Genomic DNA, 15600 nt, shown 5'->3' on the forward strand with positions numbered 1-15600 from the left:
TTTCCTAGACTTCTAATTATTTCTGTTGCAAGTTAGCAAACTGGACACTTTCTAGGCAATTATGGACTCAATAAAAATGAAAGTTATCCAATCTGTATTTAAGGAATCTGCAGTTAAGGAATTCTACTAAGAGTCAGCTTTGAAGTTAAGGCGAAAGCAGTAAGGGAACCAGGGAAGATTTCAACTATGCTTACAATTTAATAGTAAATCACCTTGATATGATTAAAGCTCTGTGTTGGGAACAGAATGTCAACATACATCACAGGAACCCCCACGGACATCGCTGACATTGTTAGATTGGAAACACTGCTCGGCGCCCGGAAGGAGTTCCAGGCATCCTTATAGCTCAGCAGAGATCTTTAATTAAGGAGGTAGAGGGAACACGCCACCAGTGGGGAAAAAATCTCAAATAAAGGGCTATAACCAAAGAAAGCCCAGGGGTCACTCTACAAAGAACATGGCTCCAAAAAGTACTCTGCTCTTGAGCGAGGAAACACGTCGCTCAACATCTAGAAGCCGGGCCATAATAATGCAGAGCATCACTCTGGGAGGAAGTAACCAGGCTGCGGAACAAGCCCAGGGCCATCTGCCGCCAGGGGAGAGACTGACTCTGAGGGCTCCCCACAACGACCAGTCCCTGCAGCTGCAGAGTCCTGACTGACCTGTGCGGTTCGAGGTCACGGATTCCGTCTGAGATGGGAGGCGCTGGGGCACCGGGGGCTCCAGTCCCGGAATGAGACTCTCAACAGCCACGTCAGCTTTTTCTTTTGTAACAGAGCATGAAGAAAGGAGAGGAGAGGGAAGGGGAATCAGAAGGTTCTCTGGACAATTCTAAGAAGACCTTCTTCTACGTGTCGCTAAAATGCCAGTCTCAGGCAAGATGGGAAGCGCAGCAAGTTGCTTTCTTTCTGCTGCTTTGAGTGTCTGGGTTTCACTGACTGAGCATGTGCGTGCAAGGCTAACCACCGTGGCTGGTCTCGGTGATTCTCGGTCTTTATAACCAAATGCAGACCTCAAACCACCCAAGATCTCTTACATGCCAGAAGACAAAGGCTCAAAGGCAGTTATCAATACCTTCTGGTAATTTTGCTTTTCATAAGGGATAAATTTGGAAGCAAAGATGCCCTGTGCTTTGCAAAGGCCACTAGTGCATCTCAAATCCCATGCCATGATGTAGCTGGAGATATCCTTTGCTGCATGACACCCCCCAGCTGGAGGCCCAAGTCTCTGTAGGGTCATGGCATTTCTGAGCTCTGGGACTTTGTGCCCCTGGAGTACAAGGGGCCCTGGACATTTTGTATGTCTTGCCTGCCTTGTGGTTGGGGCACGAGAAAATGTGAAAGCGAGCAGATCAAGCCCTTGGCCCTGGATTCTACTCATGGGGTTTCACCGTGGGCCAAGTGTTTTCTCGGTTACTGATACTTGGCACACATGGAACCCTTCTGAAGAAGAATCTGCAAAAGGTAGAGTCCAGCTCAAAACCAACTTTCTTCATGAAGTTTTTGTAACGAAATGTGAATTTTTCCACGTTCCTCCTCATTCGTGAGAAATTCACTCTGGAAATCTCAGCGTTTCAAGAAAGGCATAAATAGCAGGGTTGTGGTGCTGGAAGGCAGAGAAAACACTTGGTTTGGGGTGATAACAAGGGAGATTAACTAGCCCTGGCTTCTGGGTTAGCACAAGGCATCACTCCCACACGGGGCAGCCTCGTGGCATTTCTGCTCCACATCAGGGCTACTCAGTAGGGATCTGTTAACCAGTTGTCATTCTTGAAACAGACACACACATCATGCATGACTGAAGAAACAGAGATGATGACTTTACCAATTACAGCATCAGAAGTGCTACCAAAAGGATCTGCCATAGGCAAGAGGTCGGGGAGCAGAAGAGAAGTGTCAGGAGATTTGAGTCCCTCAATTAGTTTTTCTAGGTTGGGCAGAGAGGGAAAGAGAAAGCAAAAATGCAATGAGATATTAAAGTAAGCTGATCATTTACCTTTTTCTATGCAAACACATCTTAGGGGTCAACATTTTGCACCGATTCAGCCTAAAACCGAATACTGCCAATATCTTGTTAAAAACAGGCTTTCAAAGTTCAAGGTTTAAAAATGATTATTTTCCCAAATGAAGCAGTCACCTTATAGGCATTCAAGATGTGGCCCTGAGTTTGTTTTTAAATTTGAGGTATAGTTTACGCAGAATAAAAGTCACCAGTTTTCAGTGTACAATTTGATGGATTTTGACAAACATACACATAAACACCATGGAACTAATGATGTAGACCATTTCCATCATCCAGAAAAGGACCTCTGTGCCCCTTTCTAGTCAATGCCTTCCTCTCACCCCCAGACCGTGGCAACAAATGATCTGCTTTCTGTCCCGAAAGCTTTGCCTTTTCTAGCATTTACTGCACAGCATGTAGGCTTTTCTGATGTCCTTTACCTAGTGTAATGCTTCTGAGATGCCTCCATGCTGGGGCATGTATCAGTGTTTGTTCTGTTTTATTGCGAGTTGTGTTCCATCATATGAACCTACTACATTTTTGTTGATTCATTCACCAGTTGATGGACATTTGGTTGTTTCCAGTTTTTAGCTATTAAAAACAAAGCTACCATAAACACATGCATATAAGTCTTTGTGTATTCATATCTCTTCCTGGGCTTACTTTTGAATCTCTCTCTTTTTTTTTTTTTTTTTGACTTGCGTTTATAAATGGTTTATAACTCAACTGAGAGAAGCAATTAAACCACACCTAAGTTAACTTCCACAATCATCTGTTGTTTCCAACTGAGAGCTTGTGACACTCCTGGTACTCATTATAGACTGTCAAATCTCACAAAATTCACGTAAGCCTGCAGATAGATTACTTTTGATGTCTTCTGGCTAAGAAACAAAAGGACATCAGAAGCCACCAGATTTGTCACAACACATACACATTAAGGTTCCTTCCCAAACAATTCCTTTACCCCAATCCACCAACAGCTCTCTACCTTTAACCTGTTAAAAGTTGAGCATTAACTTGACACAAAATAATGAGTCATGGACTCAATTAAGAGCTCTTACTTCCTCTTACTTACAAAGAGACTGAGGCCACATAAATTTTATAATCTGCCTAGTTAAAGGCCTGTCAACAATGTTTTTTTCTAGCACAGAAATAAACTGCCATTAAGAGAAAACTAAAATGAAAATGTTTGAAAAAAATGAAGTGATTTAAAGTTCAAGTATGTGTATATAACATTTTAATGAATCTGTATTCTTTTGGGCTGCCAGGAACCAAGATCAGCAAAGATGAAATTGAAATTCATCCAGGGATAGAAATAAAATTTTAGGTGATCTGTAATAAAATTGTAGGTGATCTATAACTACACAGATGAAACAATAGATTTTAGTGTCTTGGCAAGATAATTTGCTTTGATATAATTATCACACTACAGAGAAGATATTTTTATATGTGAAACCAATTTACCACCTTTGGAGTATAAAACATGCAGATATCTTTGAATTAAATAACAATACACTACATTTCTCATTTATACTTGATTTATATTGAAGTTAGAAAGGAAGAAAGCAAACAGCCTCTTAACAGCAGGGGAAAAAACCCGAAGTACTAACCAAGTAGACAAGTGTGATGACATTAGCATTGATCTTGATTAATTAATGGTTTTCCCCCCAAATCAAATTTTTCATTATTTTGAATACTAGTTTTTGCTTTATTCCCTACTAAAAAGCTCCTTTCACTTAGAAAAAAAGGTAATTATCTGCTTCTTTTACTTTTTAGCACTCAGATATTTGCAGTCTTGTGAAGCTCTGGATGAAAAGTAAAAATTACTCATTCGTCTTTCACACAGCACTTTCATACAGATATGTTCATACAGTTCGTCTCGGCCTCTCCAGTGACTGGTTGTGATCCTGGGACAGTTCCTTAAACTTCTGATCTTCTCTCCTCATCTGTAACAGGGAGACACCTCTCGCTAACCTTTTTTTCATTAGTCACTCTAGCATCATCTCTAAGCCTTTCCCCACCCTCCCTGTAGCATTAGGAACTTTCTGGAACACTCTGCTTTCAATTCTCCTGCAGCCCTGAAGGCAGGGAAGATGTCTTCTTAATCTCTGTGTCCCTTGTTCCAGGCTCCTTCTCGTCCCCTGTCACTGGGGAGGTGGGAGGTGCAGGGAATAGGGGATCAGCTGCAGAAAAGCCAGGTTCTTCAACAAGATTCTAATTCTTTTATTAGCCACTAGCAAGAAGCATGAGGGGGTGAAAAAGCACGTGTGTGCCTGCATGAGCACCTGTGCTGGGTGCGGGGATGAAGTGGGGTGGGGGTGGGGTAAGTCGCTGAATTTTGGGAAGTTTATTTTCTGACCAAACCTCAAAGTACAAGGCTGTTCACAATGATAATTTGTCTGGTCATTGCTGCTTAGGAATATTCTAATATTGGAGCTGTAGAAGGGAGCAACAGAGATCAGAGTAATACCAGGCAGAAAACTGGGAATGAGAGTCCAGGGCCACAGCATAAGGAAGGAAGACGGCACGCACGTGCAGAAATGGCCTCTGTCACGCCCAGCGCCCCTGCGGTGAGAAGGCTCTCAGTCACTCAGTGCCGACCCCCAGGTGCTATGATAACAATGGTCGTCACTTGTATTTGTAGAGTTCGACGTCAAACATTTTCATTTTTTATTCACAAAAAAGCCTTGGGGTTGGGGATCCTGATTACAGTTGAGGAGAATAGACATCAGAGGCTGTGGAATGTGTGACTTGCCCAAAGGCACAGATGAGACACGGGAGCGCCTAGACTTGACTTCAAAGCTCCCTCCACATGCTGCCTACAGGGTCTGCTATCTCCATAAACAGAGGAGAAAGGGTTTTCACACAGAGAGGGTCCTGTGCACAACGGTCAAGTTATAAAAGATATGTTAACACTGGAAAGAACCTCAGATCTTATCCAGTTAGCCTTCTCATTTACAGATGAGGAAACAGCTCCAGAAAGATGAAGAACTTGCCTAAGGTCTTACAGCAGGTAAGCCACAGAGCTGGCCAGGACTAGGACCCAGATCTTCTACGGATGGAGACTCATTCTTCTGGTTTAACTAAAGCTTTGATTGCCTTAAAGTTTACAGACTCTTAGAAGATAAATTTAAAGTTATTATTGGTCATTTTTGGTCACTGTAAATGAAGACTTTGAGAAGAGAATGTAATGGGAGGGGAAAGAAAGGCTACAGCCTTTAAATCACAGCCTCCCAGGGGCATCAGGGTCTGGCCTTGGTATCTGTCATTTCCACTTTCTCTCTTACACTTTTATACAAACACTGAGGCCATGTATCACGATGAGGGGGTTGGGGTGGGTAAGCAAGAGCAGAGAAGAGAGTGGTGGGTTTAGCAAACTGCCAGAAGCATTCTTTCAGATCTAAAACCTCGATCAAGCTCCACGCCAGCCTATGACGATGTGTTGCTATGTGATGAACAAAGACTTAATTTGACATGAATCATGGGAAATGGCTTCGCTGGATGCAAAAACAAAACCCATCTTCTGGGACAGTTCATACCCGAAACGTACAAAGACTCAAACTCCACTTCTCAATCATACAAAGAGACAGACCAATGAAACCCAGAAATAACTCATAAATTGCATTTTGCAATGATTTAATCCTCCTAAGAAACATTTTACAAGGGTTTTCCACCTCCTTTGTGTTAGAAGCACAAGTCCATGACCCCATCATATTCCAGTATATGTCAAAAGCAGTGGACAATTCTGGATAGAAGAAAATGGTCCAGTTTGGTATCAGTTCTTAGGCTGACTCAGCTATTTTTAGAACTGGCTTCAGATTCTAAATATGTGTGTGTGTGTGGTCAGCAGGGGTGAGGCGGGTGGGAATTCCTGGCTTTGGGGAAGGTATTATTCATGTATTTAATCTTTTATTGTGATGTTGTACATTTTCATCTGGGGTCTATAAAATCCCCCCAAATACATAAGCAATATGAAAGAGTCAAAGAGCCTGAATTTAAGTTAGTAAAGTTACCCAACTTTTCTAAGCATCAGTTTTCTTAAATAGAGGATAAGAATTACTTTTAAAGACTGTCAGGACTACATGGGCATATTTATCAGAATTAATGTGTGTGTATGCGTACAAATGAAAGTGCTTAATACACAAAAGAGGATTAACCTCTCTTTTAAGTAAGAGGATTAGATAAGGGGTCACCAAGCCATAGATGCCTGAGATTACAGTAATGCAAACAGGTGAATTTCTAGATTCTACTCAAATGCCTTGGTATGAGAACAGAATAAGCAGAGTTCCTTAAGAAAAGTGACACATGTGGCAGGAGGCAGCATGGTCTAATAGGGAGGAAGGAAACAGACTCAGAGGCAGGGGACTTGGTTCTACACTGTTTTTGTGGCACTTTAAGCAAATCACTGTGTCTCTCTGGATCTAGGTTTTTTTTAATTGAGTTATAATCAGTTTACAGTGTTGTGTCAATCTAAGTTTTCTTACTGATAAAATGAAGATAAACTTAAAGGTCTTGTCTACCTCTAGAAGTTCAATCATCCAGCGAGAGGGAGAAAAAAGGGAAGTAGGAACTGGTTGCTTAGAAGATGGACCGCTTAGCACTATTTACAAGAGCCGTATCATGGAAACAACTTAAACGTCCATCGACAGATGATTGGATAAAGATGATGTGGTCTATTTATACAATGGAATACTACTCAGTCATAAAAAAGAATAAAGTAATGTCATTTGCAGCAACATGGATGGACCTGCAGATTGTCATTCTAAGTGAAGTTAGTCAGAAAGAGAAAGAAAAATACCATATGATATCACTTATATGTGGAATCTAAAAAAAAAAAAGGACACAAACTTATTTACAAAGCCGAAACAAACTCACAGACATAGAAAACAGACTTATGGTTACCAGGGGGTAAAGGGGGTGGAAAGGGATAAATTGGGAGTTTGAAATTTGTACCTCTTGGGAGTGATGGAAATGTTAGGTATCTTGATTGTGGTGGTGGTTTCACAGGTGTATACATCTATCAAAAGTCATCAAATTGTACATCTGAGATATGTGTAGTTTTCTGTACAGAAATTATACCACAATAAGGTTGTTTTAAAAAGACGAAGAAGAAGATGGACTGCTTAGAGATGAAACTGGAGATGTGAACTGATAATAACTGCGGAGAAGGACACTGAGAGGGTTCCTAAATGACATGGGCATGAGCTAAAAATGAGTGGTCCCATGACCACAATCAGTTCCTTCTTAGGTCTCTAGGGCTTCCAAATAAAAATGAGTCAGGTTAAAAGCTTAGGAAAGCACTGAAATCATGGTTAAAAGACTGAGAAGGTGGACCCCTGAAGAAAAATGGGATGCAGAATTAGTTAGCCTGGACAGTGGAAATCAAGCATGCTTTTAAAGGAGAGGATTGTTAGTACTTTGCAATTACGGGGAGAAGTGAGAGGAAGGGTCTCCTCTTCTGAGCACCTCCCATCTCCTATTAAGCATGAGTGGTATAATGTTTAATTATGTGGCATTAACACAAAGGGACTAGGGGAAGAGAGAAGGAGGTAGTCGCTAGAGTTAAAAGTAGGAATTAATCCATTTCGGATTCTTATATCTCTCCTTTCAAGACTTAGTCATTGAAAATATAAATCTCAAGGCAAGAAGGTACTAAATCTTTCATAAACCAGTCTAAGGTTAGATGATCAGAACCACTTCCTGGCAGAATACTGGGATAGACTGCAAGCTGTGAGCTTTCTCTCTTTTAAAATATCAAAAGTGAGGATAGACATCTTTTTACACAGGCTAAGGAGACTAAGGGCTTGCTCAAGGCTTATTCCAACCCTAATTAGGACGAGGACCAAGAGGAGGAAAGCAGACTGAACGAACAAACACCAGAGAGCCTCATGCAAGTCCCATGAAAAAAGATGTCTAGGTTGCTACAGCTTTTGTGGCTTTGGAAATTTACGTCTTGTCTGACTTGGGGCATAAGCCCTGAAGTTTTGTAATAAGAGATGCTGTTTTTAAATTGTAGTCACTCTAAATAACTCCTATCGCTGAGAAGCCAGACACTAAGCCATCTGTGACATCTGCAAGCTGGAATCAAAAGCCAACCACCACGACCCATTCCAAGTCCATTTTAGAGAACTGAGTCTGTGGGAAGACAAACTTTCCAGAGCAAAGACACACACTATGGTCAACCCTGGACTTTTCAGTATCACCAGGCAGCAGCTGGAAGTGAGGAAGATGCCAAGCAAATCGCTCTGAGAGGAACGCCTCTCTTGACTAACAAACCACTAAGAAAACACGGCTTCTCTTGCCTACTTTTTAAGCGAAGACAGAGTGCAATAAACCAGAAACCACTTTTATTAAAAATGCTGTTAATTCTAGGAAGTGGCACTTACGGGGTAACGAATGCATTCTTGCTTAGTCTTGTGGAACACTGATGTTGCAAGGTCAGTATGGAGGGGCTGCTATAAAAATCCTTTCCTCAAACTCTTGAGCACTGCTGGTGGGAAGGTAAAAAGGCATAGCCACTGTGGAAAACAGTAAGGCAGCTCCTCAAAAAATGAAAAACAGAATTGCCATAGGATCCAGCAATTCTATTTCTGAGCATATACCCCAAAGAATCTTGAGTCTTGAGGAGATATGTGCACACTCATGCTTACAGAAGCATTATTCACAACAGCCAGACCCTAGGAGCAACCCATGTGTCAATCAACAGTTGAGTGGATAAACAAAATGTGGAACATACACACAACAGAATATTATTCAGCCTTGAAAAGAAAGGAAATTCTGATACATGCTACAACATGGATGAACCATGAGGAGATTATGTTAAGTGAAAGAAACCAGTCACAAAAGGACAAATATTTATAATTCCACTTAGGTGAGGGAGCTAGAGTAGTCAAATTCATAAAGAGAGATAAAGTAGAATGGTAGTTGCCAAGGGCTGGGGTGGCGGAAGCGGGAATGAGAATTCGTTTAATGAGTAGAAAGTTTCAGTTTTGCAAGATGAAGAAATGGTCTGTGGATGAATGGTGGTGACGGTTATGAAGAGTATGATGCACTTAATGTCACTGAACTGTCCACTTAAAAACGGGAAAGTCTGTGTTATGGATATTCACCATGATTCTAAAAAATCATTAAACCTTGCCACCAATTTTCACAGCAAATTCTTCAATCTTCTCTACCATATTTTAAAACTCTGGGACTACCTCTATGGTATCTGTTCCCTAATGCAAATAAAAAACAAAATAAATGAACACATGGCATAGGAGCATAATGAAATACTCTGAGTACACAAATGCTCATGCTGTGATTTTTTTTTATGCCAGGTTTTCTACAAAAATTTGTTTTATGATGCTTTGGAAAACAAAAATGCTCTGAAAGAAAGAAAGAAAGAAAGAAAAAGAAAGAAAGAAAGAAAGAAAAGAAAGAAAGAAAGAAAGAAAGAAAGAAAGAAAGAAAGAAAGAAAGAAAGAGACAGACAGACAGACAAATCCAATTAGCCAGTGCCCCATTCACCCACAGTTCAACAGTCATTAATATCAAGGAATTATACTTTAATGGCTCTCAATTATGCAAAGGTCATAGGTTATAAGAGTAAGTTTCATTTCTTTTTTTTTTTAAAGAGTTGTTTCTTCTCTTAATATTTTATTTATTTATTATTGTATTATTTAATTGTGTTATTTGGGGAGGGGGAAGGAAATTAGGCTTATTTATTTTTAGAGGCGGTACTGGGGATTGAACCCAGGACCTCATGCATGCTAAGCATGCGCTTTACAACTTCAGCTATACCCTCCCAACTAAGTTTCATTTCTATAAGAGAAAAAATATCATTGCTAAGCCTTTCTGGCAACTAGGACTGTCTTACTGGGAAAAAGAACCCAGGAACAAAGTTGTGAAAGCACTTCCTATCTTTATACTAATTTAAAGTTCACAAAGCAATTTCAAATACGTGATTTTATCTGAACCGCAAAGCCACTCCATAAGGTAGGTTTTACTATCGCCAGTTCTGAGGAAGAAGACAACACAGAGTTTGGGTCATCTGATCAAAATCACCTTGCTACTAAGTGGCTGGAACCAGGGTCTTACAAGTTCAAGTCCATTCTTGTATTTCCCTAAACCTTAAATTTAGCTGTCTAGTCAAAGGCTTTATAGATCTGGGATCTGTCCCCAAACGACCACTCACTGCGTGGGGGCTGTGGGCCATGGGGAGGAAGGCGGAGCAGTAACAGCACCGTCACAGCCGCTCTAAGGCCTTACTTCCTCACTCACAAAGAGAGAGATTACCTAACATACCTACCAGTCTGTACAATTTGTGTGATCGAAGGAAATTATATGTAAAACATTTTAAAAGCATAAAATAAAACGTTAAGTCATAAAAGGCATAGTTATCAGGAGACTCAGGTTCCGTGATTCTTATCATCAGGAAGGCTGAGTGTGGGAGGCAAGCACGTGTGCAAAACCAACCAACCAGCTAGCCAACACACCTGACCCGCGTCCACCATGGGCTGGAGGCAGTGACACACTGCTTCCTTTAGGGGGCAGGAGAGAAATCTGCAGTCAGCCAAGGTCCCAGAGACCCTAAACTCAGACCTTGCCTCATTGGGCATTTGAAGACGCTAAGGAAGGATGTAGGGGCCTTGAATAAAGGAGCTATTTAATTGGATGTGCTATAGGCTGAGTGTTAAATGAAATAATCAAAGACACAGTAGTAACATGCCATAATTAGCCCAAGTTCTGGAGAGCATCATCAAAGGAGGGAGCTGAAGACTCTGCTGAGCCAAGCTACTACTCTCATCCCAGGGTCTGGCAGCCTCCTGACGCCGTGGGCTGTGCCTTAGTTAATGCATCCTGAAAGGGTGGGTAGGAAGCCCCTGGGGCTGGGGGTTGACAGAGGCACAGACGGAAGGCTATGGAGCCAGTAGTTGGTGTCTGGTATCTGGGGACAGAAATGGAGGGTAATGGGACTGCCCAAAGCCTCTCAGCCTCAGGTTTTATTCAATTTATTTATCTAATCTGCAAATACTCACTGAATGCCAGCTATGCCTGGCAGAGTTCTCAGCACTGGCGGTACAGGGGCAAATAAGGCAGACAAGGTCCCTCCCTCAGGACACTGTCATTCGGGTTGGGACAGAGAGACAATGAACAAGTAAAAATAGACAATGTTATGACTAAATGCTATGAAGGAAAAAAAAGCCAGGGGGAGTGACTGAGAGGGACCATGTTGGGCCTCTCTGAGATGGCCCATTTAAGCTGAGACCCAAATGTCGAATAACAAGAAGGAAAAACTTTCCAGGTAGAGGCTCAGAAAGTGCAAAGGCCCTGAGGTGGGAACAAGCTTAGCCCATTGGAGGAAAGACTAAAGGGAAGGATGCTATGAGCTCAGGTTAGAGGGGCAGCCAAGGGCCACACCAGTCAGGGCCTTGCCAGTATGGTAAGAAAGAAGCCTGGGTTTTATGCTCAGTGATTTGAGAAGTCGCCATTGGAGTGCAAAGGACTGACATGCCTGATATATGCTTTCATCCTTCAGCTTGTGCCAGGAGGCCACCCTTCCAGCTTCTGCAGCTCATGAGCTACCAGGGTAAGAGCAAGGCAAGAACCGAAAGGGGTATCAAAGGGAGAATGCCTCAATAATCCTCTTCCTTGTCTGATTCTATGACTGATACAAAAGGGAGGGAACAGAGGCCAGGGGGCCCCAACTTGAGTTTGCAGCTCATCCTTTCTAGCCTTCAGCGTGAAACCAGCCCTGCCTAGGCACTGCCAGGCACACCCAAAGGACACAACGGAGAAAAGGACCTCTATCTGATACCTTTCTTCTCTTTTCTTTACCTACCCTATACTGAATCATTCCTTAGTGATTTTAGACATTTTTGACCCACCTCCAGGTCCAGCAAGCTATAAAGTTACACAATGCTACCTGATTAAGGCAAATTTTTGCTTCCTCTTGGAAGGGTCAACAGACGACCTAAAGGAATAAAAACCGTCTTGGTAACCTAGCTGCGGTCTGTCTCAGTAAGGAGAGGACACGAACATCACAATCACTTCCAATCTTGAGGCAATCAAACCCATAAACCGCTTTAACATTTTGGGAGAGAAGAAAAACCAAGCAGATTCTTTTAGTTTAAGACTAAGAAATTGGCAGGAGTAAGAATGGGAAAAAGGAAAAAAAAAAAAAAAAACTATCAGAAGCAAAATGACTGTCAGCTGTTTTGAAGGAGCTGGCTCTATTTGCTTTTTCAAAGAGACTGATCAGGAAGAGAAAGGGCAGCGTCTGTCTGTTCCTCACACCGTGCTCCCCTCGCCCCGAAAGGATGGGGAGTGGGGCAGGAAGAGAAATCGCTGCCATTCACGAAACCCGAAAGGAAAGCATCCGATTATTGTTTCAAAAGCTGTGTCAGTCAGACCGCACTAACCATTTCTTTCTTTTTTCTTTCCCACTTCTTACTTTTTAAAATTGCTTACTTAAAAATCAGCACATGGCAGACCTCAGGGGAGATGAGGACTCATGCAGTCCTACTTACTTCAGTGATGCAGCGCCAAGCCCAGACAGTGGAAGGCAGTGGAACCCAGGGCTCCTGACTCACATTCCCTGTCACATTTTATTGTGTATTTCTATCGTACAAAAATCCAAGCACATTATAGCAAAATAGGAACAGGAAGTCACTCAAAAGCCAATTACTATATTAAACTATATAGGTCCTGGGATGTAACTTAACTTCAGATCAGTTTTATTTACCTACCTGCTGCCTCAGGAACTTGAAGAGGAATGAAAGGATCAGATACGCTTAGAAGAGGAAGGCTAGAATCCACAGTCTGCCCACCCTTCCTTTTTTCAGCTGGAGTCGGTTGGAGGAGAAGGAAGGGTCAAGGAGAGGAAAAAAGAGACAAGCAGAAAACATCAAGTAAATTGAGATGTATTTACCCTCTGCTAACCCAACTCAAGTTACAGAGTAAGTCAAAACTTAGAGGCCAAATATAGAGGGATGATTGGATACAATCCAATGTAACAGCAAAGTATGCCTGAGATACATAATCTGGTCCTTGCAACATACTCTGAGATGCAATTAATGATAAAACCAGGATACTCATTCACTTGAAATTCCACTTCTTCCTCGGATACTGCCATCCACAGTGATCTCTCACAATTCCTCTAGCAATTACTATCCTTAGCACACGTTTTGGTAATGTAAACAAACTTTGTTTTGTAACTGAGACGATATGCATAGGTACTTCCTGTGTAACCCACTACCCTCTTGAGGTCCTTTAGGGACTGAGTCCTAGTCTATTACCAAGTGTCTAATGCAGTGCAAGGCAGACAGACAGAGGCAGAAATAGATTTCTTGCCTATTGCAAGTTTAGACAAGCCCTAACGTCTGGACTGTATCTATCTACCATGTTACTGGCATTCATCCTGTATTTGGCAAACTTACAGAAATCTACACACCATATAGAGTATCAGAGCTTGAAGGAATCTCAGGATTTTCTAGAACAATTTTCTTATTTTCCAGAAAAGAAGATGAAGCCCAGAAGCTAAGAGACTAGTCAGAGGTCACCAGCAGTCCCAGGATCAACACCCAGGTCTCCTGGTTCCTATTTTACCATTCTTTACCTTGCATTTTAATAATTCAGTTTGTTCCTGAATTAAAATCTAATTTAGTCTTTCATAAAGTAGATTTAAAAAAAAAACGTATTTTCAAATAATCATAGAATCATAGAAAGTTGCAGTACAAAGAGACCTGTGAGCCCTTCAACCAGCCTCCCCCAGTGGTGAGTCCTTACACAGCTGTAGCATGATGCCACTGACACTGCTGCAGTTCTGCCAGCGAAACTCTATTCAGTTTCCACCAGTCTTCACGCGTACTCATTTGCTTGTGTGTGTGTATTTCCTTGCAATTCAGTGTTATGTACAAATTAGCCCAAGCACCACAACAATGACACACAACTATTCCACAAACAAAAGAACGCCTCTCTACTTGCTACTCTTTTATAGTCACATCCACTCCTACTCCTGTCCTGGTCTCTGTAATTTTGTCATTTCGAGAATATCATTAAAGTGGGCTTTTAACTAAGCTTCTTTAACGGTAGATGAAGGAAGAGAAGAGTAAAATCAAGTTCTTAAGTCTCCGAAATATTTTAAAATGAGACAGAATGAAATACATTAAAAGAAAAAGAATGAATTACACAAATTACAATTCATTTTTGAAAAACTACGTATGCAGAAATAAACCTATGACATTAAATATTGTAAAATGTTAGCGATGCTTTCCTCTTAGAGTGGGGTCATGAGTTTTTTTAATCTTGCTTCTTTAGGGATTTAGTCATTTTTCGAAATTTTCACAAATGAATGTATATAACATCAACAGAAAAATATTTAAAATAAAGAAGCAAATGTCAAGTTTGAATTGTCTGCCTGTTCCTCCTCCAATGTATGGAGGACATAGTTTTTGCAGCTTTTACCTTAAAAATGTGAACAACAGCCCTTGTGCCATCCTCCCCGGCTCATTACCACATTTCCTGCTTACTTCCTCCCTTGGCTGGTTAGAACGTTCAAAATCAGTGAAGATTTTAAGCTTGATTAGAAAACTTGCAGCAAATGGTGCCACCCTGAACTTCGTACAAAAGAGGACACACTAACTTCTGGGATTTAGATATGACTTTCTTTCATTTGTAAAGAATGAGGTATCATAGAAAAAAATTCACACTACTAATATGAATGACAGGAAAATACACAGATGTTCATAGAAAAATACTGAATAAAAAGAGGAAAACGTGAAGATGTTTTGTAATGTTTTAAAAGCTCAGTGTCACTGATGGATTTCTGAGATGTGGTGACGACTACAGCTTCTGTACTGAGCCGCCAGGTACAAATCTCTCTTCTGTCACTCTCCAGCTCTGACCCTGGGCAGATCACTTAGCCTCTCGTGGGCTGCTGTGAGGGATCACCTGAGAAAAGGCGCATAAAAGTGCTCACCCAGGGGGCTGAGCATGCTGCATGTACTCCACATGCTGTTATCGCTGTTACAACTTTACTCAAATTTATATTTTTTAATGGTTGAGCCTGTAAGTTCCTTAAAAAAAAATTGCGATTGTAGCCTTCAAAGTGAGTATAAAGGGCAAAAATAAAAACAAAAAACAACTCTTTAAAAAGTAGTTCAAACAGACAAATCCCACAAAACATAACCATGGGTGATAAGCAAGAATTAGGCACTAAAACTGGGAGTGGATGGAAAATGATTAGAAAGCTTTGTCATTAACACTGAGGAGTCCAAGCTCCTATCCTTTGGCAAAAAGCAACCCCTCTCATTCATTCAGCAAATCTGGACTGAGCCAAACACTGAACTAAAGGCTGGGATTTAGTAGCAAAGACCCTCCTAGAGCTTACTGCATGACCCCCTTTCCAGGGAAACTACATCCGACCCAGCTCCGTAACTGGTCAACATTGTGATGTTTTAGCTCAGGGACAGTAGCCAATGCTTTACACATTTGGTATATCCAGTCAATGATGTGGCATATCAAACTGTAAGCACTTCAAATCAGAACAAAAAATCAAGAAATTTAAAAATGACATAGACTGGACAACAAAGCTAAAAATGAGAAATAACACACAGA

The 15600-nt window shown here is 41.4% G+C and overlaps 1 protein-coding gene across 13 annotated transcripts in view; it reads right to left on the bottom strand.

Moving 5' to 3' along the window:
• Positions 1-15600, bottom strand: part of AAK1 (AP2 associated kinase 1) — a 147599-nt gene that overhangs the window by 19828 nt on the left and 112171 nt on the right. For 8 of the 13 annotated variants that reach the window (XM_032497730.1, XM_032497724.1, XM_032497726.1 and 5 more), the window contains 3 exons: positions 12732-12827; positions 1825-1926; positions 663-764 (listed from right to left, as the gene is read on the bottom strand). The exons of 1 other annotated variant lie outside the window; for it this stretch is intronic. In XM_032497730.1, the coding sequence (XP_032353621.1) occupies positions 663-764; positions 1825-1926; positions 12732-12827 (300 nt within the window). The remainder of the gene's footprint in view (positions 1-662; positions 765-1824; positions 1927-12731; positions 12828-15600) is intronic. 4 more of the 13 variants (XM_032497727.1, XM_032497735.1, XM_032497728.1 and 1 more) reach the window with 3 other exon arrangements.

Source organism: Camelus ferus, chromosome 15, assembly GCF_009834535.1.
Source record: "Camelus ferus isolate YT-003-E chromosome 15, BCGSAC_Cfer_1.0, whole genome shotgun sequence".
NCBI lineage: Eukaryota > Metazoa > Chordata > Mammalia > Artiodactyla > Camelidae > Camelus > Camelus ferus.